The following is a 25,321-nucleotide window of genomic DNA, read 5'->3' as shown; positions in this document are numbered from 1 at the left end:
ACCAGGATTGGAGACCCCTGATTTAGGTTATATCTGGTTGCTTAATTATAATTGTAAATATAATGCATGATCTTAAAGTTCATAGTTTAGTATTATTATTAGTATTTTTTTTGGATACCGTAAAGTTTTATGTTACAAAAACCAACATGCTCCATTTATTCATAAACCTCACTGTCACTGTCTGCCAATCGACTTGAAATAGTGTGGTGTTCGTTTTATTGTTTGTCTAATAAAATAAAAGCCACGTCGCATTGTCTCTACTTTTTTGTGTCCGCACAGCTAAAGCAATAATTGTTCTTTAAAAAAAAAAATCTAAAACTTAAAACAACTGATAACTGCTACCCCAAACCGTTCACCGTCTGCCTGCCTCATCTCGATGGGACGGAATGCGCTAACACTTTACACATGATTAAATTGGCTGGAGATGCTCAATGTGCGAATTGGTGATGATTACATTCGAGTCGTTAAGCTACAATTCACAACTGGATTGAGTCAAGGCAACTGAGAGACACGCCATAAAGACTTAAACAGCAGGTACACCCGAAAGTCCAAAACACTTGCCTTTGAAATGTATCTTCAGCTTCAAAACAAGACGTGGCTGTGCGATCTACACCTGAAGACATGCCTCAGCGACTGGGACATGAACGAGGAGATGAAGCTGGCCGCAACTACTGACCAGTTCTTTCAAGGTGAAGTACCGGATTTCAATCCGCAGAACGCATACGCTCTGGTAGAGGCGGGGCTGCTACACACAGGTGTGCGATTCTCCTGAGTTAGTGCGGGACAACAGCTTCCATTGGAGGGGATGTGAAACACGAGCTCCTCTCGCAATTAGACCCTGTGCTTTTATAAATGTGAGCGTTTAGAGTCAGTGAAACTGTAAGGTTTAGTGTGTGTAACATTTTTAAAGGTTACAGTAACGCCTGGGTCTGTTCCGTTTTCTGCATAGCCCTTCAGTTGAATTCTGCTGATAACAATTTTTACCTTTTAATTTTGACACTAACACAACGGTTTCATTTCACAATTGGGCAGTCATTTTGGTGTTACAGTTTAAGTTAATTAAATATAAATGTGATGGCTGATTTTAGTCTTGGAATTAAGAAACTCGTTCTGGAATCGACCACAGTCCTCCCTTATTCTAACCAATATAAACATATTAACTACAGTGTTTAACTATAGGCTCCATTCACTTTCTTTAAATATATCTCAAGAAGGAAGTACTACTAAGATAAATATAGCGATCTGATCTGAATAATGCGTTGATGTGCGTCTGTCCCGCTATAAACGTGACCAGTGTTTAAACCTATCCCCGGTGCTGTATTAGCGCTTCCACGGCACGACCAGCGCAGCTAGTCCCTGTTCTGACATGAGATCCTCTCTCCGCTCTGTGTGGTTCAGATGAGAAGCTGAATGACCAGTACCTGGTTCGATGGCACTATGCACGCTTCTCCAGGCGCAGCTCGTCGGGGTTGGAGGAAACGCAAGCCCCGCTCTACACTGAGAAGGAAGGTGAGTGGACCGAGCGCATTAACAGAATGGCATTGTGGGAATCAATTCAGGCAGTGATGCCGGTCTCGTGATGTGATCGCACTCCATTAGAGGGTCTGACCTACAGCACAGGGAATAAGGAAGCAACCACGAATTTTTTTAATGGAATATGGTGTTGTCCTGTCGAGACTATCGCCCCTCCACAAACCCGATTTTCTTGTTCCAGTCTCCAGGGCAGATCTTTTAGAGGTCTTATTTCTGTCCCCCCAACACACAGAATCTAACTTCCAGCCCAGTCTCTGGTTGATGGTGAACCCCAGGCTGGCCTGCCCCATCAAGTACCCACAGGTGGAGCAGCCCAAGCCCCAGCCTGGTCCCCCTCTGATGGAACCGAAACACTCGCCCCTGCCCCCTGCCCCTTCCTCCCATTCAACTAGAGAGGATCTGAGCCTGGACGAGTCCCTGCTCTACACGTCTTCATCCAGCGAGTACATGGTGTGCATTGCTTCTTGAGTACACCTCCTGACAACAGCACTAATCAGGGCTGGGAAGAAGACTCCTATTGCATAGCAGTTTCACCCAGTCCAGGTTTTACTATGCGCTTGATTAGCCACAGTGTGTATAGGTAGCTCAGGTGTGTTTTCATTAAACTCGTAGTAAAACTAGGAACGGATCAAACTGCACTGCAATGGGAGCCTTATTCCCACCCCTGCTAATGATTGGCTTTAGGAAGCATGGTGGTTGCCGTTCAGCTTGTGTGTCTTCTAATTGGTTGCCACTGTGCTGCACTGCGTCTTGATTGGTTGAGGTGCATGTCGGCTTCCAATTAGAATTTGGGCTTGCTATTTGCATCCACTGCGGTAGAGCGAATCAATGCAGGATGTCACACATAACCTTGAACTTTTAAAAAATGTCTTGAATTCAGTTCACAGATGATGACGCTTCGTCCCTCGATATCCCTGTTCCGCGGAAACCCAAAAGCTCTCCCAAGCTGAGGAAGAAGCCCCTGAAAGAGAAGGCAGTGAAAATCAAGTCCCTGAGCAAGAGGCTGCAGAAGGTCCTGCAGGAGAGCAACAACCTGAAGAAGGGGTGCTGGCCGCGGCCGCCTATCAACTACTGCATCCTCATCGCCATGGCCCTCAACAGCAGCTGGAGCGGCAGCCTCAACGTGCAGCAGATCTACAACTTCACACGGTACAGCAAGCCTGAGGGATCGCTGGAGGGGAAACGGCACCCTCTAGCGTTCTGCAAGGGAACTGCACCCACTGTGTTCTGAAAGGGGAAACCGCACCCTCTAGCGTTCTGCAAGGGAACCGCACCCACTGTTCTGAAAGGGGAAACTGCACCCTCTAGCGTTCTGCAAGGGAACTGCACCCACTGTGTTCTGAAAGGGGGAAACCCGCATCCTCTAGCGTTCTGAAATGGAACCGCACCCTCCAGCGTTTTTACTAAAAGGTCTACATTTGTAAGCTGATCAAGGGGGTTCGCATGACACCTGATCTATGCAAGCAGGAAGACACCCTAACGAAACCTGTACGCCAAATATATTTACATGCTTTTTATTTTATTTTTTTAAATTCTAACTAATACATGCAACCTACGCTATTGAGAGTAATTGGAGAGGACCGAATGCATTCTGTTTTCTCCATGTATTTATTTAGTTTTGTTGTTTTACCCAATTTTTCAACAGAGAGCGCTTTCCCTTCTTCCGCACGGCTCCCGACGGCTGGAAGAACACGATCCGCCACAACCTGTGCTTCAGCAACAGCTTTGAGAAGACGCCGCAGCTGGTGTGCAGCCAGGGCAAGCGCAAGTCCTGCCTGTGGAGGCTCACCGTGGACGGGCGGCGTCGACTGCGCAGAGAGATCCAGGGGCTCTCCGGCGACTCCTTCAAGGTGCTGCGCATGAGCATGATGGAGCCAGGTGAGAGCGCAGGGTACTGACAGGGCGTCCCATAAGTCAGGGTCCGGTTCCGATCCGAGGAGAGGGCGTGCCCTACACGTTATCTGACACACAACTAGACTCAACCCTACATGCACTTGTGAAAATGATCTCGGTTAAGACATTTCACAGCTGAAAGAATTGGAGAGGCGAGCGACTTTCACGATTACGCCTGCGATGTCTGACCCATGGAAAGCTTGTACAGTATGCAAACATATGCCAACACATACAAAACTAAGTTTTTATACATCTACCAATTTTTCTTGCAGATTTGATCACTGGCTTGTTAGAGATGTAATCCCCCTCCATTAACAGCGAGTGGTCGATTCCGGCCTGACGCCCTCTTGTGGACAAAGATGTTACTACCACTGAGCAGGCTGCAGCTGTTCCCAGTTCACAATGAATTGTGCCTCCATGGTCCCTAAGCTTCTTCACACAGAGCCCACACTTTGAAGAACAAGGTTTGGTGATGAAATCACCAAGTGGACTCGTCTGCTTTTTATGTTTTAATGAATGCTGGAAGACAACGGACCATGCAGTTCTTGAGGCACTACGTTTAATTTCCTCGGGTTTCTGCAGAAGTGTTTGATTTATAATTCACTTTACAGTCCTTGTGTGTGTTTATCGGTACAGATTTGTAAGGAATACTGAACGCAGTCTGTACCTTACTGAAAGAGCCTATTATAGTCTCTTTTCATTTTTTCAATAGAAAACTAGACTTGTGTAAATAATGTAAACAATGAGTATTTTGTGTGTATATATACTAGGAAATTACATTACATTGATTGAAAATTTGGTTGCAACTTTTCCCCCAATTGCTGTGTATTAACCAGTAAACCTGTTTTCTTTTCTGCTGCTTTATAAATACAGCTCCTACCTCTAGAAATTCAATTCTGACAAAGATGTTCCTCTTGTTCTGAAAAAGAAATAAACATATTTATCAATTTCTGTTTGTTTATTTAAAATTGTGTTCACTGGAAGACCTATGAGCTACTACCAGCTCGTGTACAAAGGCGCGGACCAGGAGCGAGTTACACACAAGCATGCAGCGAGCACAGGGTGTCAAAATCCATGTGTTACTGTATTCACTTCGCATGCAATCACAAGGCTGGTTCAAATGAGCACACAGTCCCTGAGAAAGTGACTCTGTGGATCGGAGTTCTGTGGGTAGTGTATTCCAGTCCGATGGGGATAGCGCAAGCTTCATTTGCAGTAGTACTCACTGTTGGTATTTCAGAAGATGTATTATCGTCACACACAGTTGAACTCCTGGAACAGCCTATTTGGATAGACAGGTAGTTTATTTGATTTTATTCACCTTGTTTAAAGGGATCTGGTTCCACTCTTCTAACAGACCACGCTCTGAAGAATAAATACACTGAATCCTATGCATCGTCATGTGCAGTAACACTGTGCTCCAACCTGCTTCTATTGACCACGCCCCTTATATTAACCTCTCGGCTCTTTATTTTCAGAACACAGAAATTCACAATTGCATGAATGACGGTACGTGATTCCAAACACTGTATATTAATGAACCATTGCACGCAATACTATTGACAAGTCTACTGCAGCACGGTTTTATCGATATTAACATTATATATTAAAAACAAGATCGGAGTTTAGTGTATGGGATTCCTCCCACCGGCTAGAGGGCGCTAGTCATGAAACCGGCGCCACTCTAATAGCTCCAGCTCGAGGTTACCAAACATGGACGGAGGAACTGTTTGCTTACAAATAATGTAACGTGCCTTTGTAATTATATAAAGTCACCGCCGGAAGCTGTACTGTCTTATATTGCTGGAGATATGGGTGCGTTTTACTGCAGCGTTTGTAAACAGACTTTCTTTGCTGGGAAAAGTCACATCTTCGGGAAGAAGCACCAGGACAAGTTGAAAATCGTCCTGACTAAATTCTTAGACAAGGTAAGATCAAGTCCAGGGTGACACCGCTCCAGTTACATTGCACTTTTATTTCATGTTAGCAAAATTAGACATGTGTGCCGGGTTACACTGTGATGTGATTAATACTACTGGAAACGTACAACAGCTTGTATGTGTGTTACAATCCCTTTCTGTTACTATTTCCATCAAAGGAAAACTGCAGCATGCAGAGAGAGCGAAAGTTTATGTGCACCGCCGTGAGCAACCGTGGGGATGCTTAACAGATTGACCCTGCTGTACGCTTTGCTGTTTGTCGGAAGATAACACCAGAGAATTGAATTGAGTGCAGTGTGCGTGTACGTGTACGTGTACGTGTACGTGTACGTGTGAGAGAGACTTAACTGCCATTAACCCAGACGCCCTTACAAGCGTGTGTGTTAACGTGATCTTCTCCAAAGGGGCTCCTTTGCAGTGAGTGACATTTCCTCCCCCCTCCCCAGGTGAAGGAAGCTCGCAGGATGTTGAAAGCCCCAGCGGTGGAGAAGTACGACGTCACTGAGCACGAACTGAACTTGTGGTGCTACTGCTGCGGGGCCGAGGTGCAGAAACACATAACCAACGGCAACCTGACCGTGCTGTGCGGGGGGCTGCTGGAGCACATGGCCAGGTAAGGGTGCGGCAGTTTATTAACCCCTAAACCACAGTGCACCACGAGCGGGGGTGTCTTTGGGCTCCGCTTGCTGTTTTGGCAGTAGACAGCTCCTGCTATGCACAGTAACCCAACCACAGGAACTGAAAGCAGTTGACAATTATGTCTGTAAAATAAAAATTCCAGTTTCTTGGAAGGAATTGATTTTAAAAGGGAACCGGACTTGACCCCACCCTGCTCTGTGGGACAGAACTCAGCCACTGTCATTTTATTTCACAGCCCCGAACACAGAAAGCAGACGGACAGATTCTGGTGGGAAAACAAGGCAGACTCCAAACTGAAGGAGAAATTCCTCTTTTCAGAGGAAGAGATGGACAGGTGAATAAACTCATTCTTCCTCTGTGCGCTTCGATAGCATGTCACGCTTAGCAAAAGGGATATATCTGAGCCTCACAAAGAGAAGTGATGCTCTTTGGTCCCGTGTTTAACTGGCTTCTGAACTTGCTTTTTAAAGGTTTAAGACTGAAGTAGCGAAAGCCCTGGAATCCTATGAAGAGAAGGAGGATGAATTCATTAAACAGGTATTGAAAGGGCTGGCATTGAACACAGTGCTATAAAAACACAATGCTAAGTAATAGGCTGTCAGTCCGGTTAACCTAGTGACACAGTCGGTTGAAACAGAGCAATCAAGACACTGAAATGCAGAGGAACCTCTTTCTCTTGCTTCAGAGCGACCACCTTTTTATTTTTCAGGTTACTAAACTCTTGTTTTTTTCACAGCAAGCGTCTTATATCAGAGAAGTGGAGCAAAGGAGACAGGAAGTGATGCAATCCATCTTAGAGGTTTGTTTTCCCAGGATGCACCAGAACAGTATCCATGACCACCTATAATGATATTCTTTATTATTATGATTCTTATTTGTTTTATTTTTAATGTGACCGTGTCTTTCTCCTAGTTGGACCAATTGGCTGTTCTCACTGCTATTGTGCGTAGTTTACTTTCAACTATAATACATTTTCACTTAAGCGTGTTTCCTGAGGAGGTGTTTTCGGTCTTAAGTTAATATTAATATTTGTATTTTAATTGTCTCGTTTACATAACTAAATACATTTAGAAACTTAATAAATTCAATGACAAGCATTTCGACTTCATTGAAGACATTGAGAAAGGCTTCAGGTCGAAACGTTTGTCACTGAATTTATCAGGTTCCTGTTAGTGTTTCTAAATGTAACCTTTAATTTGAATTCAGATTCAGTATCGAGTGTTTAATAGTTAAGGATGATACATTACATGATCAGGGAGTGTTTCTGTATAAAATGGATGAAATGGTGAAAAGAAAAGCAAACGTTTACTTTTCCTGAATCGAACCCAGCCTGAGAGTGAGTCGGAGAGCCCCCAAGGACCCCCGCAGTGCGGCCCCTCGGAACACATCGAGAGGTGAGGCCCTGTCTGATACCCTGCTCTAAGGGGGGTGGGTTCAGTTCAACTTCCTAAACGTGTTTGTAACATTTCAGCTTTATATTAACCACCCAGAAACCCACAGCGCTCCAAGAGTTAAAAATATACCCATACAACAGACTGAATAAATACTGAATGTTTGCACCTTTGTAAGATAAAAGCAGAACACAACTTCCTCAGTTTGTCTCTGTTAGCGCACACGCACACGTTGCATGGCGAGTGTCTAACCCTGCTCACTGCAGTTCAGGTAACCGGGACAACTACAGGAGAGGGGGAGCAGGGAAGCGGGCAGGGCCAAGTGGAGCAGACGAATTTGAGGATTCTGATTGGGCAGGTGGAGGCCTGGACTTAACTTTCATTGGTTATCAGGTAATTTGCCTCGCCTGCTTTAACTTATCACTAGTTTTACATTTATTTAATGTACAGTATTAAAGTCAATAATTGTATTTTTTTTTTTTTTTTTGCAGGATTCATCAAGTGGTGGAAACGTTCACACAGGTAAAGATGTTAACTGTACTTCTGCAGTGAATGTATGTGCATGGTTTTGTAATGAAACCAGGTTGAGAGCAGCGGGTTGGCAGTTAAACAGGTCTGTGCAGTGCTGGCGTGCATGGCATGCTGTTCTTGCAGCATGTATTGAAACCGGCAGAGTCCTTTCTGGTCCCACCTCGGCTCTCCCTCCTTCTTTTACAGGAGCCACCCCACCCTGGCTGAAGCAGGACCCTGAGGAGGGCGGCTCTGGGACCCAGGAGCCCCAGGCTGGACCGTCCCACGAGGAGTTCCTGAAACACAGTCAGTGCCTTCTATATCCACTCTCTCCCACTCCAGGACCTTGTTCCTCTCATTGTGTTCAATTATTAAACTGGACCTATTTAACCTCAGATCAGCTCAGCAAGCACGTCCTAGTTTAATTATGCTTGGTAAGTCTGGAGTGGGACCTCTCTCTCCAGGACTGGAGTTGCCTAACTCTTGATAATCAGGTAGTTGTTCCAACCATGTTAAGCATCCAACCAGGTCCAGGAGCAATTTATTATTTCATTTAACATGTGAAACCTGGTGTGGAATGGCCCCTTCAGGACCAGAGTATACCATCTCTGATCTACAGAGCCACTAACCGAATTGCCACGACATGTCATTGATTTCACTGCGACTCCCTGTTCCATTTCCAGAGGAGCAGGAGAAGCTGCGGAAGCTCCCAGCCACTCGCGTGGGGGCGAATTTCGACCACGCCTCTCAGACGGACGCTGGTTGGCTGCCTTCGTTTGGAAGGGTGTGGAACAGCGGCAGGAGGTGGCAGTCCAGGTAAGGAACACGCTGGAGGGCTTTGTGAAGCAGCTTACAAACAAGCAGGGTTATCAGAACAGTGCCTTGATAACCAGCCCTGCTGTCAGGGAATTACACCATCACTGCAATACAATTCTAAATACAAGTTGTTGTGTTAATAGGATGAATTCGAGATTATTCTGACCAGTTTTCTTTCACTCGCAGGCACCAGTTCAGAGCTGAGGAGGGACAAGGAACTAATCACAAGCGAAAGAAACATGAACCATGGAAAGGAAGCAAGAAGCACAAACCGGCAGACTCTTGAAATGTGTGCATGTTCCAGACTTCTCTTACTGTCCAGCAGGGCATGCTCCCATTGTTTGTGTTTTACTGGGAGTTAGGAGACTCCAGTTGAGAAGTATAAGGTGAAATGTTTTTCATTTGGAAATCCTTGTATGTTTATAACCTAGATGCATCACCCATGCATGCATCCATCCTGAAAATAAGTCAGTTCAGGATGTTGTATATAGTGTACATATTCTCTCCAGTTTCCACTGCTAAATTGGACACATGGTATTGCAGGAGGAGGAGTAAATGTAAAAACCAAACACATTGAAAATAAAACATTGAAAAAGTGTTTGTTTTAATGTATTATATATTAAAGATCTGGGCAGTTTTAAAAGTAAATAAAAGCCTTTACCTGTGGTCTCATTGTATCCACTTAACATACACTGCCCCCTATCCAGTGCCCATCACTTTAAAAATCTGGGTCACTTTACCAAATAACCCATGCCTTGGGACACAGCAAGTGGAGCACTCTGCTTCCTTCCCATAGCATATGTAGAGTACACCCACATGAATTAAACCCAGTCACAGTACCAATACTGGCATTGACATATGCCAATACATACCAGGTCCACAAACTACTAGCCACGAACATTTAAACAAGCAGCAGGTTCCACAGACCAGTAGTACCACTCTTGGACTACCTTACCTCAGGAACTACTGGACAATTCTAGCACTTGTACATCAAAGGGGTGTAGCATGTGCAGTTTAGGTCTTGCATTTAGCAGAGGGGAGGCTGTCCTTATTCAAGAGAAAAAGTAGCATTTACCCCAGAGTTGAACTATGACCTTCTACCTCACCCTCCATGCTTACACCAGTCGTGTGTACATTGCTGAATGTTTAAGTGTGTGCGACGTTTCTCAAAATCAGACGACAGGCACAGATAGACATTTTAACTTTTTAATTCATTTTGTACAATCCCCAACATTCACTGGCATCCCATTGACCCTGAAAGAGGAAAAATACAACATGTTAAAACTCTTCAAGTTTGCATACCTTCGAAAGAGGCAAAGCAAACAGACTGTAGGGTGTAACAACTCCCATACTGCTTTGAGCAACAGCAAAACCGCTTTATTCACCAGTATATCTCTACTGCAGACTAATCACTCCAACTGTGTAACATGGGAAGGCTGTGAAACCATGACCTCTCCAATTGTCAAAACTATACAAAGGTCAATCACAAAAGCATCCTTAAACGCAGGCTTTTATTTGGAACGTTAAAGCTCTTATAACATACCAACAAAGTGCATTTTAACTATGAGTGTTTATACACAAACCGCTGAAGTCACAACAGCTCCTAACAGGAGTCCCAGTGCATGCTGTATTATATATTCACTTGGTAAGGCCTATGTTGAGCCCGGGAGCCCAGTGTTTGAGACTAGCTGTGTGTCTGGGGTGCTGGATTAAACCTACAGCACAGGACAGTATGAAAAGTGGAGATGCTTACCTGTCTATGCCTCCTTCTCTTCTGGTGCATCGGGTCCCTTGGTGTTTCTTGTGTAGATAACCTGAGCTCTGTGTTTAGAAACCAGCTTGATCATACCTGAGGGGAGGGGGGTGGGGGGGGGAGAGCGACAAAGCAAGCAGTTTACAACTTACAGGTCTTAATTAGCAATAGCACCAATCTTCTGCCAAACTTGCTTGACTCAAGCTCGCCATGGCTTTACCCAGCATTTGTGGTTTGCACAGGAGCCCCAAGTAAAAGATTTAGGGGGACACTCCTGTATAAAACCTTGTCACTTTGAAAAGCAGCATGAACAGAAACATCTTTTCTTCAACCTGGTTATTCAGTTTCTCTTTAAATGGATGCACTGTAATTATGAATCACTTATGGGTAAGTCAACCAATGTCTGTTAAGAACTGGTCAAAATTCCTGTACATCTTGGTTTTTATAATACATTTGTAACGCGTCTCACTGCAGAAGACAGCGTCTCTTATAAGACATCCTACACACGCTGTGTTAACCTGTATAACAGTACGGCTGCAAGCAGACCACACCTTTGTTGAGCAGTTCCTGGAGGGAGGCTCTGGCCAGGGATCCCCTGATCTTCAGCCTCTCAGACACCACAGCGGGGGTGATGAGTTTGTAGTTGGGCACCTCCTTGTACAGCTTTTCATAGGTGGCCTTGTCGAAGAGGACCAAGTTGTTGAGCTTGTCCCTCACTTTCCCCTTGGACCACTTCTACTCAGGCAACAGAGACAGGAGAAAGAGTCCATTAATCCCTGGGACTATCCCACGTTGTGCAAGATGCATGCAATTTCAAAGTCTTAAACCACAGTTAAACAATAAGGCATATCTTAGAGGCCACCAGCTCAGATGCAACTAAACTCATTGTCAAGCAAGCCAGCATTAAAAGTGCATGGAGGTTGTTCATGCTACGCCTGGTGTGCATTGCTGCTCAAAGCGAGGATGCTGGTTTACCATCTTAGGTGCAGCACCTTGTTTATTGCAATGCATGGACTAAAACAGGTTTTGCACAGTCCACAGTGGGATTTAATTTATTGCATTTTGAGCAACACCAAGACATCCAAGTCCTGAAGGGTTTAAGTCAATGTAATTAAGAGGGCATTATACCCTTAGGCGTCAGTATTGCACATGAAATACTGTGCATTCCTCTGATAACGTCCATATGCAACAGTTGACACCAAAAATGCCATCAATGTCATACACAAATATACATTACCCCTGTACAGTTTGCAAGAAACTAAGCAACGTTTACTGAATCACAAGCTGTGCATTTCAACATCCCCCGGCCGCTGAACGTACCTTCTTCTTGGCCTTGCCCCCGGACTTGTTGACTGGGTCCTTGTCCTTCTTACCGGACTTGCCCGCATCTTTCTTCTTCTTATCGTCCTTGGGCGGCTGAATAGGGGAAGAGCAAAGAACCGCGTTCAGTTTGTTATATACACGGATTCACTCACATTGCCAAACATGACTGGTCCTGTAAACCTAGCATGTTAACCACTTGCGATTGAAGACGAAACGGAATTATGGCATATCAACTACATGTAAGCATCATTATTAAATACAAATTCACACGTCGAACACACTAAACACCAGAACCAATCCATGTATTTTACATTTAGTTTATCCGGGTGGCCAAAGGAAGACGCAAAAACACACTCAAACCCACGCACACTGATCACTGTGTCTGTGGTCTACACATCACATTTCTAACCTGTATTTATTTTATTTTTAAATAAATGAGTGTAGTGGAATTTAGAACATACCTAATAAAACATGAGCCTGTTTTTCATATGCAGACTGAGAACATTTTTTTCGTTTTTTACCACAGCAAACAAAGTAATGTGACAGTACTACTACGCCTAGTCTTATTTGCCCGTTTTCAAACAAGTCTTCTCAACTGCAACCGTGCCAGCCAAACATGGACTTTCTGTTTAATAAATCACAGTTTTTATTTGTTACATCTTCTAGCGGTTTGATTAAGATGTTCATGTCATGAATGTACACATTGATACTAGGCCACGCCGCACGTTGCATTGGGGCACTACTCGTCTCCCGGAGTGTTAGTTCAGACTTCATTTTTTAAACGTTTTTACAAGATGAAAACACACAGATTCGACCCGCTGCTTTGAAGCGGATAGCCGACACCCCATGCCCGCATCTCGGCGTCAAAACCCGCCGTTTCCCAACAATTTAAAGTACTATTTTGCCGTCTCGACTCTCCACAATGCCTCACCATGATGCTGCTGCTTCAAGATGTCGGACAGAAAGGCTGAATCCTTGCGCGAGCCGCTGGGAAACCCCGTGCATACGGGGGTTTAAGGTAGCCGGAGGGTCTTCTGGGAACTGTAGTTTCAAAGATGTAATCATTTTTTTGGCCTTGGTTCAGTACAACATAAATGTCGCTAGTCATTTATTTTAATGTACCACAGTTCATTACATTACATAAAAAAGATACGATTTATAAAATGTCGGTGCTTTAGCGCTACTTGGGATTCTGGGAATTGTAGTCCCTAGATCACTTCGACTACGAATCCCGGTCCTACATTTCCCAAGCTGCGCCGCGCGGCGGTGAAGCAGCTGGGTGCAGCCGCAGTAAACATGGCGATTTTCAGTGTCTATGTGGTCAATAAAGCTGGCGGCCTGATCTACCAGTACGACAGCTACACTCCGCGGGCAGAGGCCGAGAAAACCTTCAGCTTCCCGCTGGACATCGTGCTCAAAGCGCACGACGAGCGGATCCTCGTCTCCTTCGGCCAGCGAGACGGTATCCGGGGTAAGCGGAGAAATATATGATGCCATGGGCAGGATTATTAGAGGGGCTACTGAAAAGCGTTTGAGGAGGAAGCAGGCGTTAAAAAGGGATGTCAGATGATGTTACACTGTCCGCACTCTGTGATCTGTCAGTGCAATACTAGCGCTGGGTTGCCTCACTAACGCCGGTGTCCCGACCTGGTTTCGTTTCTCCCGCAGTGGGGCATGCCGTGCTCTCTATTAACGGCGTGGATCTGAACGGGAGGTGCACCGCGGACGGGAAAGACGTGATCGAGTACCTGAAAGACCCCGTCAACTACCCGGTGTCCATCCGCTTCGGCCGCCCACGCCTCTCCTCCAACGAGAAGCTGATGCTGGCTTCGATGTTCCACTCGTGAGTAAATCTACAGATCGGAAACTGAGTGGCACCACTGAATTCATGCAGTTGAACACGATTGATTGCTTGGCAGTGAACCCCCTAGTTTTGAAACCACCTCCTCTGTGTTTTCAGGCTGTTTGCAATCGGATCCCAGCTGTCTCCTGAAGTGGGGAGCTCTGGTATTGAAATGCTGGAGACAGACACCTTCAAACTGCACTGCTACCAGACACTCACGGGTGAGAAGCTGGCTGTGGTGTTAACATGTGGAGGAACACCAGCCTGGGCTGCAGTCCTGTCTGGAGTTAGTAACATAAAGGATCGTGCAAACAGCAAGATTATCTTCTCATTTGTTATAACGTTGCTGTAGCTTCACTCTCTTTTAAACAAATATCAGCATTGCCCAAAGACTGCTGAAGTAATAGAGCACAATTCATAGTTATTTCAATGCTAAACCTCCTTTCATGTTGAGAATTTGGTGCTGTTGTGTTAATAGGGTTCAGGAGTCAGTGACCAAGTTGTTTGTATGAGACAGAATCAGAGGTACAGTAAAGTGCTGAAGTGTAAGGAATTCCAATCCGGTAACTTGATTTCTGTGTTCTGCCAGGTATCAAGTTTATTATTCTAGCAGATCCTCGTCAGACTGGGATCGACTCTCTTCTCAGAAAGATTTACGAGATCTATTCTGATTTCGCTCTGAAGAACCCCTTCTACTCGCTGGAGATGCCCATCAGGTACAGTAGCGCTTAGAAATACAAAAGCACGTCGGTCCCACACCTCCAGGGATGGGAGACACGCAGGTTTAGAGGTGGAAATAAATGCACAGAATGGAGGCTGTGGATCAGTAAACATTAACAGAGTCAACAAGTCTTTTTGTAAAGATGTGAATTTCATTTGTTCCGTATTTTCCAGGTGTGAATTGTTCGATCAGAATTTGAAATTGGCGCTGGAAGTTGTGGAGAAAGCCGGAACTTTTGGACCAGGGTCCTGATCTGGAAACAAGACTGGGATTTAAAAGAACAGCTTCATCCGAAACTTCAGACACTCAGAAATCCGAAGGCATTCCAAGAAAAGTCCAATAGGCAAGCGTTTTGACTAGTGTTGTCATCAGTGGAGTACAGTCACTAGCCTACCTGAACTACTGGTGTGATGCCTGCTCCTGTTATAAAGTGCGCTCTCCCTATACTTGCTTTACTATCCATTCTCCACACTGGGATCTGAACAATGCACTGTGAGGAATGGTCATGCTTGGAGCAGCATTGCTTTCAGCAGCTTCCACATCAGGGTCTTGGCAATGGAAAGACATCTCCAGCGCATTTTATTACAGAAGTGCTAAAAATAAACTGCTTTCTCGTACCACTGTATACCTTATGATTGAGGGTTTTAAGTTACATCCCACAGTAGCTTGTGTCCACTTCTCTCGTGTCTCAAGGGACCGCACTGTACATATTTCATACATATAGAAATGTGATATGATACTAATTTAAGGACAGCATGTTCAGGGCTGCAAGTTTGGAAATGTTTTTTTTCTGTTGTAAATACTGTAAGAAGAATAAACGTTCTCGCTTGAGAAGTTGTTTTTCTGGCTTGGTTTAAATTTTCCCCAGTGCACAGCAAATTTACACTTTCTCTGTTCATTATTGGTGCATCTGAAAGCTGTCCCCAAACTTCATAGCAGTAAGAGAAGCTGTCTGGATTTTAGTGAGTCAGTTGTATAAAGGCTCAATCGTAATATCCATGTCTCCCTCCATTAGGAGCCATGCTGCTTGCATGAGCACGGCCCTGCCTGTGTAGGATGCTGTGTCTCAGTGCCTGGGGGGGAGCAGGTGAACTTAGCAATGTGAAAAAGGTGGAATGAAAGTAAGGAAACTGGCATACTGGTAAAACAGTGCCGTGATATTGCCATTGCATCGCATCAGCAGTGAAATGGCAGGTAACATGAAAGGTATACAAAATCCACTAAAGTTACATTACTCAGGGTCTGTCAAAACGGTCTGCCAATCTGAAAGCAGGAAGATACTGTGCTAGAATTTATTCATCAACGTTCAGGTCTGTTTTTTCTATGTAATCAATAACACACTGTTTATTGAACCTCCCCCTTTCCCCAGGGGTAATTTGAAAATTACAGACTAGGATTAAGAGTAAAATAATCAGACACAAAGGCATGTAGTGTTTTAATACTCTATTAGTGTTGTGTTATTTTATTAATGACATAAATACAGCTTTGTAACGTAACACCAATTCACAGTCATGTCCTTACTGGAATCAAAAATAGATGATTGCCGTTTAATAAAATATCTATCTCGAGTAATAATCATTATTATCAGAAATGGTGTTTTATTGAAATAATACTTTCTAAGAAGAAATGCATTAGTCTTTTACAAGGAAGCAATGTGGGTTCTAGGGGATAAAATCTGATTATTAACAAACCAGGCAAAAAAAATAAAAAAAATGGCTAATTTCCCTGACACATAACCTATCGTATTAAAATATCTATTTAAAAAACAAAGGATTCAAGACCCGTGGCAGTACTTCACACAAATGAGATGAAAACCCATTTTTCACTTTTGGGATTCGTTCCAGTTGTTACCCAGTAATATTATAAGCTTATTAAAAAATACAACCTTGTGTTTGCAGATTGGGAGACACTGAGGGAGGCGTTACTGAATAGAAACAGCACAGGGAGATTAATAACCCAGCTTGCTCACAGACTGCACTGTATTTGTGTTGCCTTCTATTGTGATACTGATAAGGTGGTAGCAGGTGTAATACAATGTGCAGTGTGACTGCCTGATTCTGTGTGATTTAAACATCCGATTCAGGACACAATGTTGTTTTAAAGGGTGAGTATTATCTATTCCTAAAGCACAGAAATAATGATCTGGTAGGGGGCTGGGTAATGCGAATCCTTTTGTTACTATCAAAATGATTTAGTTAATTCCTAAAAAAAATTGCTGAGCTCAGATTCCAGGTGTGTTCTCTGGAACCGGATTGGCGGACGGGTAATCGGACTGACCAATGAGGAAAGGGCCTGCCCGTGTGTTGTTATGCTACGTGACGTGTCAGCAGGCCGCTCCTCTGGGCCGTGGCGGGGTCGTGCTGTGAACTCGCGGCTCAGTCAGACCTCTTGGACACGCGGCCCATCTTGGTACGCATGTTGCGGAGCAGGAAGAAGACCAGCGTGGTGATGGCGCAGGTCACCTCCGCTACCCAGAATGCAGTGCTCCAGCTGTAGTGCTTGGCAATGGTGCTGAAGGGAAGTCCAGCCAAGAAACCGCCCACTGTGCAGGGAGACACAATGACTGCGTGATTAACCACCACCACCTCTATACTGCAATCTAGTCTCTTATTAATGTAATTAGGCAGGGCTGGAAATAAGACTCCTATTGCATAGCATTGTGACCCATTCCAGGTTTTACTATGAGCTTGATTAGCCACAGTGTGCCTTATTAAACTCACAGTAAAATGAGGACTGGGTCTGTTATGCCATGGGAGTGTCTTATTTCCATCCCTCTTAGGGGTTCTCAATTTGAACCTCAAGGCCTGATTTCTACCCAATGAAAGGACAGTGCTCTCTTGAATTCACAGTTGGGTCATGTTAACAGTAAATTGTACAAGACAGAGAAATAAAGGGAGCACTATGCTTTTTAAAATTAGGGTTGAACCCAAGTAAAATGCATTCCGACTCACCATTGGCCATCAGTGCGACGATGGCGTGAGACGTCCCACAGAAGTTAGAAGGAGCGCTCTCATTGGCTATCACCCCGAACAATGCGATTGGTCCATAGGAGGAGAAACCGAACAGAGCCCCCAATGAGAGAATCAAAATCTGGAGGAAAAAACACACAATGATCCAACGCAAAAGAGGCAACATAAAACATGAACACACTCCATCCACTGCACTGGTCTGATGGCTTTAACTCAGCTCACATGCTCTACAGATCGATGAGAAGACTGTCTAGTGAAACCACTACATGGAAGGGTTAGGTAAGTGGAAAACAAGCTGAAGAAGCAGTGTAACAGGCAGCGCCAGCTTGAGTGACCGCCTCCTGCTGGTGGGAGGAGGTAATGGCATATCCGCTCTAAATGGGTCTGACCCATATCCCTATTTAAAATGGACCATAACATGCTTGTTAAAATGTTGTCTATCTGTTTGCCTGGGTTAGGGTTAGGATCAGTAATGCTGGAGGTTCTCTCCAGGTTGGGCTATTCTGTACTTTAATCTAGACTCTGGATTGCTGGTCAGCTCTCACCCAGCCCCGCCTGTTACACCAGCAGATTAAACTACAGATGGAGCGAAGCAGAGGAAAGGCAGGGAGAGAGAAGAGAAAGACAGAAACCTCTTGCTCCGATAAACCAGTGAGGATAGAGAGAGGGTGAAGAGCCACTGTCCAGAGTGAAGACTCCTGCAGGGTCCCAGAAAGGGAGGGAGAGAGAGACAACAGGAGGTAAAGAATATTCAGATCATTAATACGGACACCTAGAAAAAAAAGTTTTCGTACTTTGTACATTATTTCTGTGTTTTAGGAACAGTCACTCTGCACATGAGATGCAATATGAATCTTTACATCATATAGATCTGATCCTCTAGAATCGTGGACTACAGACTGCAGGGTAATGCTTCAGTGCCTACAGTGGGTTCAAAAGGTGAGCTGGAAAGCCCTAATGGAGCTTGCTGTGCTCTAACCAGCCCCACTGTCAGATTATTAAAGAGAAAAACAAGGAGCGTCTGTTACTTTGGAGGAGTCGGGGGTGATGGTGACCCGGAAGAGGTACATGGACACAGTCATCCCGGCCATCATGGAGAGCAGGAGGGCGTGCCGAGGGTTGCCATGGCTACGCAGGCCTTGCTGGAAGGGAGGAGGGAGGACAGGATAATGAATACACAGCAGTTCACATCGTCCACTTGACCAAAGATTAAAAAAAAATAATAATTCAAGTCCAGGACCCCCCCCACTCCCACCCAACTCTTAGTGCCCCCACTTACCCGAGCAACGGCCCTGTCAGAGAGGAGCCCCGCGGCGATACTGCCAACCAGACCCCCCACCTCCAGAGCACTCATATAGGAGCTTCCTGAAACCCACAGGGAGGGGGGAGAGGGGAGTTAGACAGGAAATAAACAGAGTATCCGTTCGGCTCAAACCGCTCTGCAGTGGGAGTCGTGTTCAGCAAAGCGGGTTACCCATGAGTATGGACTGGGCCTTCTCCTGGATGAGGAACAGCTGCCCCCAGTCCGTGCAGGCGGTCTTCACTCCAAACACAACCAGGTACCCAACCGAGAGAACCCAGAGGTAGGGGGACAGCAGGAACTCCTTCAGGGTGCTCTCGTCCCTCGAGCCTGGCAGAGGGGAAAATAAAGCTGCACAACATTTCAAAAGGAAAACGGAATTCCTTGCCACCTGTGTAAACATGCCTCCGCACTATTCCTTTTATTTGTAGGGACACAACTTTCACTTTTAGTTTTTAAAATCGATTTGACAGGATATTTTCAACAGGGGCTGAAAAGAGATCAGCCTTGGTAAATATTTAAGACTGGGAGATGGACGGCCGTACAGATGTGCTGTAACTCACCTCCTTTGCCCTTCTTGGCCCCAGGTTCGATGCTGGGCAGCCCTACGTCGGCCGGCTCGTTCTTGATGAAGAGGAGGCAGAGGAAGGACGTGGCGACGCAGATCAGCCCCGAGATGGACAGCGTGGTCCTCCAGCTGTAGCTGAGCGCCATCACCGTGGCGACGAGTGGGCCCAGCCCCCCTGCCAGGTTCATACTGCAGGAGAGCACGGCCCACCAGGTCCCGAACTGAGACGGCTCGAACCACTGCAAGCACAGGACCATGGGACACATCATACCCACTGCAAGCACAGGACCATGGGACACATCATACCCACTGCAAGCACAGGACCATGGGACACATCATACCCACTGCAAGCACAGGACCATGGGACACATCATACCCACTGCAAGCACAGGACCATGGGACACATCATACCCACTGCAAGCACAGGACCATGGGACACATCATACCCACTGCAAGCACAGGACCATGGGACACATCATACCCACTGCAAGCACAGGACCATGGGACACATCATACCCACAGGACACCACAGAACATTACTCACAGGACCCGAGCCCGAACTGTGCAACTGACATCACACGCAACGAGCGTGCCGAGCTGCGTGGAGAGGATGCAGTATTAAGAGGAGCTGCATTTGAGCTGAGAATGGCGGATCCAGAGGCTATGCTTGTGTTTTTCTTCGTTTTTGTTCGTACAACGACGGGTTGATTACACAAAGAGGAGAAGAATGCTTCTCGGACAGGGCAGTGGTGTGGATCTGATGCGCACGATACGAGTGTACTGACTGACACAACGTAACAAGGAAAATAATGAACCAGATTCGGATGTTGGTGACAGCCAATGGAGCCCTCCACTCATCCCTTTAACATGCAGGAGCTGGGCAGGGCTCCACTATAAATATCCAGCTCTGTAACCCAAGCCCCTTCCCCTCAGCCCCACAGTGTGGAGCTGTCAATACCGGGGGCTCCAGTAGCACCTAGCCCAGGAAAGGTCCCGGGGTGAAGTAACATTGGCATGCAGAGTCACAGTATCACAGTCTAGTCTTTTACCCAGCTTTCAGGACAAGTGTGCTCATGTTGAGAACACGGTGTGCCAGCACGACAGGCTAATGCTGTTCATGTGAACTCACAGACAGTTCAAAGACAAACACAAAAACACTCACAACTTACTCTTTCCATCCTTCCTCTCCCCCGTCTGTCCGTTTTAATCCTCTCTTTACTCCTCCATCCCCCACTCCACTCTTCCACTCTGAAACCCACACCCCTCCCCCCTTTTCATCCACCACTCCCCTCTCACCTTCCTCAGCACCTTCCCACATGGGGGCCAGCCCAGCCCCTGACCCAGCCCGTTGATGAACCAAAGCACTGCGAAGACGCTCACGGTGGAGGTCCAGGAGAAGACCACGTTGATGGTGCCCACCAGAAAGAGGCCGATGGAGAAGAGCCAGCGCGCGCTGATCTGGTCCGACAGCACCCCGCTGATGAACTTGCTGATAGCGTAGGCAGCAGACTGGCTGCTGGTGATCAGACCTGGACACACACAGGGGAAAGAAAAGGGCCACTCTGTACTGTACGAAAAAAGCACCCGTCCTGGCCGCTACGATTCTGATTCATTTACAGGAGTGTAAAGGATATTGAAACGGTACGGCGTCTGCAGCAATCAGGAATGGCTTTTCAGAGACGCAGCAGCCAATGCTTTAGCAAAGGCACAGTATGGCAGCTGAAACATTATGCACACACACACTTGCTGGGACAGATTTTAGACTTTTTGCAATCTACTGCAATCGATCACTTTGCAATAAGTACATCGTTAACTGTCAACAGGAAAAAGAGCCCTCAAGCTTCCGAAACACATACACAGACATGTGCATGGGCTTCCATTGGACGACCTGCACAGATTTATTATACGCGTGACCGGCTGAATATTACAAAACACCACGGCTGACCCTGTCCTCTATTACTATTATATAACAACACTGCCATGCAAACTCTGGGGATGAACTGGACTGCTTTTTTTCTAACCAACTATTCATTTTACAAATCTTGCAAGACTGCTACAATTGTTCCTAACCATAAATCGACTCTTGGCAATCATATAACCTGTCTGCAAAATGAATATCACGTTTCTAGATTGTACTAATCCCTAAAGGAATAATGAAAATAGTTTCATTCTAAACATTTAAACTGGCACAGCTGTTGTGTGTATTCATTCATATAACAGAATGTATAACAGCAGAAAGATATCATGCAAAGAAACCCATGCATGAATGGCTTTTGAACTACAGTAGCGTCTCCTCTCTTTAAGGTGGAGTCTGATGCAGTGCCAGGTTTACTCTGGTATGAATTTGTTTTCCAGCTCATTCTAAATGAAAGGATGTTTCTAGTGGAGAGTGTGGCTGCGCCCGCTCTTACCCAGGTCATCCTTGTCCAGCTCAATCTCCTCCATGACGGAGGGCATGACGAAGGAGAAGGTTTTCCTGTTGAAGTAGTACAGCGTGTAACCCACGAACATGGCCGTGAATATAGTGGTCCGGTAATATCCATACCCCGTCGCCCCCATGGTCTCGATTAACAAAACCACCACTTGAAGAACGGAGCGAAAAAAGGACAACTTTATATGCGGCGCAGCAACACAGCCAGCAGGAGCGAGGAGAGCAAACGAAGTGAACTCTGTGACGGCTTAAGTCCCCTCCGGGTGAATTTAAGCAAGAAAGGGGAACAATGCTGCAGTCGATAACGGGGTTAATGGTGAATCGCAGAGCTAACAGGGAGCCGCCCTGTCAAGCCTTCCATATCAGTGGCCTCTGATAGCAGGTGGTGGTTCAGGAGAGTGGACAGTGAATACAGAGAGATCTCGTCAGGGGCGGGGGCTTATCTCTCCATAATGTAATCATTCATTTGTTTTTCTTCTTCTCTGTGCTTGTTTTGCAGGCTGTGTTTTTCTCAGTCAGTTTTCCCCTCCTCTCTCGTCTGTCCCTCACTGCTGTTTGCTGAGTTACCGAGTGTTTTTCTTCTCTGTTCAGTTAATGATTGACTGTAGGAGTCCAATGCTGCAGAACAACAAGAAATGAGAGCAACATGAACCTGGAACCATGAGCAGACTTCACAGGACAGGACTGTTTTATTACACGGTTTTGCTATTGCATAAGCCCGAGGTCAAACTGCATTTACTGTGTGCAACATTCCATACATTTTGCAGGAATGGCACCAGGCCTGCCACAGTGACTGATTCCCTCATTGCAGCCACACCAAATAAAACCCTCTGCAGAATGCGAGCACTCTCATATCAACCAGCCAAATCACATTCTCGCCCACACCCGTTTTTGTTTCATATCTCTGTTTGTCTTCATATCCCTGACAGTATCCTAGTTCTACTTGATTGAAACGGGACACTCCCATTGCAGTCTGAGCCGTTCACAGGTAACAAGCCCAACGACAAGCGTTTATATTGTGACTCGGGTCCATCTATTATCTATAATACCGTGCCTATCGCATACTGCGTTGGTTTTGATTGACACGCAGGACACACGCAGCTTCATGCATGTGTTCTAAAGTCCGTTATAGTCGACATGCAGGCATGAACACAACTCACACACACACACAGAGTCCAGGCAGAGTTCTTGCACGATCAACTACAGAGCCAAGTGCAATTTCACTTACAGAAGGGTGTTCTCGCTTGTACACTCTGCAGGCAACAGGACCGTAAACCACCCGAGCGACTCAGTTGACCCCCCGGGAACTGGAACGGGAACACCGTGTCCCCGCTTAGCGAGCTGATTGGTCAGCTCCTCGTAATAGGAGGCAGGTGCCCTTTTAGATGTGATCTTTAACCTGGGGGGGATGCGTGCAGGCAGGGAACCAAACGCTCAGCTGTCGCTGCCAGCGATTCAAGAGCAGCTTATACAGTCATTAGCGGCTATTAAACTAGCGCTTATATTATTATTACATTCAAATCGCATTCCAAGATCACGCCGTTTATAAACAGTATATACTGCATGCAGCTTTCAAAGATTAGTAACTTTATAAACCACAGTTTATTCTGAATTGAGACAGGGGAATGCATTCTGCACAATCGGCTTCACGACAGCGACCCGTGGAAAGAGCGAAACAGCTACAGGCAACGACCTTTGCAGGCTGTAGAGATATGGGTGCTCTAATAAACATTTTATTCATTGCAAATGTTCATATTTGTTTCCCTATGCACTCTAAAATGTAACAGTAACTATTTACATTCATGCCCACTGCAGTATTAACTCTCAAAGCACGCCTGCACTGGAAACAGTATGCTTTTTAAAGCCCATGTTGTCTTTTACGTTGTTCTGAAGTGGAACATGGTACACGTACACAATACGTTAATAAATTAACAAGCGAGCTCAGTTAAATAGCTACATTTTTACCTTTCTGTCTGCATCCTCCGACCAGACGAAACAGGACAGGAACTCCCTCCCACGGCAGCTTGGTCCGGCTTCGCTATTGGATTAGCACGCTGCAAATCATTTTCGTGTTCTTTCTCGGAGCTGCAATGTAACCCGAATGTGGAGCGCATCAGTATAGCCGTAAGCAGATTCAGTGTGCTGTATTTATAGTTCCTAATGTTGCACGATGAATTCCTTTTGCAGGGATCTGTGACTATGACAGAGCTAGTTATAATGTTCTGATCATTGCTGGGTGACAGTCAGCGTTTCCTCAACCCATGCATTGATTTAAATGGACCCACAGGCATAACCTTTGCAGTGCAATGCATACAGTTAGTTTACCTTTGCAGTGCAATGCATACAGTTAGTTTACCTTTGCAGTGCAATGCATACAGTTAGTTTACCTTTGCAGTGCAATGCATTGGTATATTGCACAGTACACTATTGGTACTTTACTAATGCAGTACGCCTTGAGTTCGAGATTGTTGGTGTATTCTTTAAAGTCCTACCTCCAAACAACACTGTTTGATCTATAATGAAAATACCCGTATCCTTTTAATTGGATAGAGTGACTGGGGATCTGGTGTGGTGGGCAAAGGGAACCAGGTACCCTTTAAGAGGGACGACACTGTTCAGTTGTGATTATTATTATTATTAGTTACATCTTAGTTGTTGGTCCCTGCCCCAGACAATGTTCAGTTGTGAGCTGAAACTATCCAATGAGAATGTAAAGAAACTGGAACAGAAACACAGTCTGGTGCACCATGTGCTACGGGTGTACTAAATGGCAAGAGAAAGACTTCTCTTGAAGAACTATGTGTTGATGTAATTAACCTTGTTGCTAATAATTAAAATCATGTATTGTATTTGAAAGTAGTGTGTTTATTAATGTACCGGTATGTAATTCACTAGTTACACAGCCTAGTAGTAATGTAGCACCAAACCATTGATCCATCAGTCCCTGCTCAGTTTACCTGTAGCGTTGATCCATCAGTCCCCGCTCAGTTTACCTGTAGCGTTGATCCATCAGTCCCCGCTCAGCTTACCTGTATCGTTGATCCATCAGTCCCCGCTCAGCTTACCTGTATCGTTGATCCATCAGTCCCCGCTCAGCTTACCTGTATCGTTGATCCATCAGTCCCCGCTCAGTTTACCTGTATTGTTGATCCATCAGTCCCCGCTCAGCTTACCTGTAGCGTTGATCCATCAGTCCCTGCTCAGTTTACCTGTATCGTTGATCCATCAGTCCCGCTCAGTTTACCTGTAGCGTTGATCCATCAGTCCCCGCTCAGCTTACCTGTAGCATTGATCCATCAGTCCCCGCTCAGCTTACCTGTATCGTTGATCCATCAGTCCCGCTCAGCTTACCTGTATCGTTGATCCATCAGTCCCGCTCAGCTTACCTGTATCGTTGATCCATCAGTCCCCGCTCAGTTTACCTGTAGCGTTGATCCATCAGTCCCCGCTCAGCTTACCTGTATCGTTGATCCATCAGTCCCTGCTCAGCTTACCTGTAGCGTTGATCCATCAGTCCCTGCTCAGTTTACCTGTAGCGTTGATCCATCAGTCCCTGCTCAGTTTACCTGTAGCGTTGATCCATCAGTCCCTGCTCAGTTTACCTGTAGCGTTGATCCATCAGTCCCTGCTCAGTTTACCTGTAGCGTTGATCCATCAGTCCCTGCTCAGTTTACCTGTAGCATTGATCCAG

At 45.6% G+C, this 25,321-nt stretch overlaps 5 protein-coding genes across 11 annotated transcripts; 3 read left to right on the top strand and 2 right to left on the bottom strand.

Annotated features, from left to right (window-relative positions):
• The first annotated feature begins 470 nt into the window (after positions 1-470).
• On the top strand, positions 471-4,377 carry LOC117397083 (forkhead box protein N5). 2 transcript variants are annotated; one of them, XM_059010187.1, is made up of 6 exons: positions 471-689; positions 1,399-1,509; positions 1,715-1,983; positions 2,414-2,682; positions 3,179-3,411; positions 3,699-4,377. In XM_059010187.1, exons 1-6 carry the CDS (start codon positions 569-571, stop codon positions 3,725-3,727), a joined length of 1,032 nt encoding a protein of 343 aa, XP_058866170.1. In that variant the 5' UTR covers positions 471-568; the 3' UTR covers positions 3,728-4,377. The 2 variants fall into 2 exon arrangements, with proteins under 2 accessions (XP_058866170.1, XP_034768982.2); XM_034913091.2 differs by having other exon boundaries at positions 475-689; positions 1,766-1,983.
• A 730-nt stretch (positions 4,378-5,107) lies between these two features.
• Positions 5,108-9,430, top strand: LOC117966617 (centrosomal AT-AC splicing factor-like). Its single transcript, XM_034913012.2, has 11 exons — positions 5,108-5,354; positions 5,813-5,979; positions 6,241-6,339; positions 6,476-6,542; positions 6,742-6,804; positions 7,335-7,399; positions 7,663-7,789; positions 7,888-7,918; positions 8,114-8,212; positions 8,590-8,722; positions 8,909-9,430. The coding sequence occupies exons 1-11, from the start codon at positions 5,238-5,240 to the stop codon at positions 9,006-9,008; spliced, it is 1,068 nt and encodes a 355-aa protein (XP_034768903.2). The 5' UTR covers positions 5,108-5,237; the 3' UTR covers positions 9,009-9,430.
• Positions 9,431-9,914: 484 nt separating this feature from the next.
• LOC117966618 (small ribosomal subunit protein eS25-like) lies at positions 9,915-12,834 on the bottom strand. Its single transcript, XM_034913013.2, has 5 exons — positions 12,730-12,834; positions 11,796-11,891; positions 11,027-11,210; positions 10,476-10,571; positions 9,915-9,976 (listed from the first exon to the last, which is right to left on the bottom strand). Exons 1-4 carry the CDS (start codon positions 12,730-12,732, stop codon positions 10,480-10,482), a joined length of 375 nt encoding a protein of 124 aa, XP_034768904.1. The 5' UTR covers positions 12,733-12,834; the 3' UTR covers positions 9,915-9,976; positions 10,476-10,479.
• A 230-nt stretch (positions 12,835-13,064) lies between these two features.
• On the top strand, positions 13,065-15,196 carry LOC117397184 (trafficking protein particle complex subunit 4). Its single transcript, XM_033995839.3, has 5 exons — positions 13,065-13,269; positions 13,467-13,641; positions 13,759-13,862; positions 14,231-14,357; positions 14,536-15,196. Exons 1-5 carry the CDS (start codon positions 13,095-13,097, stop codon positions 14,612-14,614), a joined length of 660 nt encoding a protein of 219 aa, XP_033851730.1. The 5' UTR covers positions 13,065-13,094; the 3' UTR covers positions 14,615-15,196.
• Positions 15,197-15,790: 594 nt separating this feature from the next.
• Positions 15,791-23,753, bottom strand: LOC117966665 (glucose-6-phosphate exchanger SLC37A4-like). Of its 6 annotated transcripts, none has more exons than XM_059009906.1 (10): positions 23,596-23,753; positions 21,611-22,248; positions 20,496-20,728; positions 19,195-19,438; positions 18,806-18,982; positions 18,611-18,696; positions 18,360-18,473; positions 17,964-18,029; positions 17,314-17,452; positions 15,791-16,904 (listed from the first exon to the last, which is right to left on the bottom strand). In XM_059009906.1, exons 2-10 carry the CDS (start codon positions 21,756-21,758, stop codon positions 16,738-16,740), a joined length of 1,374 nt encoding a protein of 457 aa, XP_058865889.1. In that variant the 5' UTR covers positions 21,759-22,248; positions 23,596-23,753; the 3' UTR covers positions 15,791-16,737. The 6 variants fall into 6 exon arrangements, with proteins under 6 accessions (XP_058865889.1, XP_034769076.1, XP_058865891.1 ...); XM_034913185.2 differs by having other exon boundaries at positions 18,806-18,961; positions 23,596-23,751; XM_059009908.1 differs by lacking the exon at positions 23,596-23,753 and adding an exon at positions 22,795-22,976.
• Positions 23,754-25,321: the final 1,568 nt, after the last annotated feature.

Source organism: Acipenser ruthenus, chromosome 40 (assembly GCF_902713425.1).
Source record: "Acipenser ruthenus chromosome 40, fAciRut3.2 maternal haplotype, whole genome shotgun sequence".
Taxonomy (NCBI): Eukaryota; Metazoa; Chordata; class Actinopteri; order Acipenseriformes; family Acipenseridae; genus Acipenser; species Acipenser ruthenus.
Note: the sequence above shows the minus strand (reverse complement) of the source record. Positions and strands in the feature narration are given on the sequence as shown.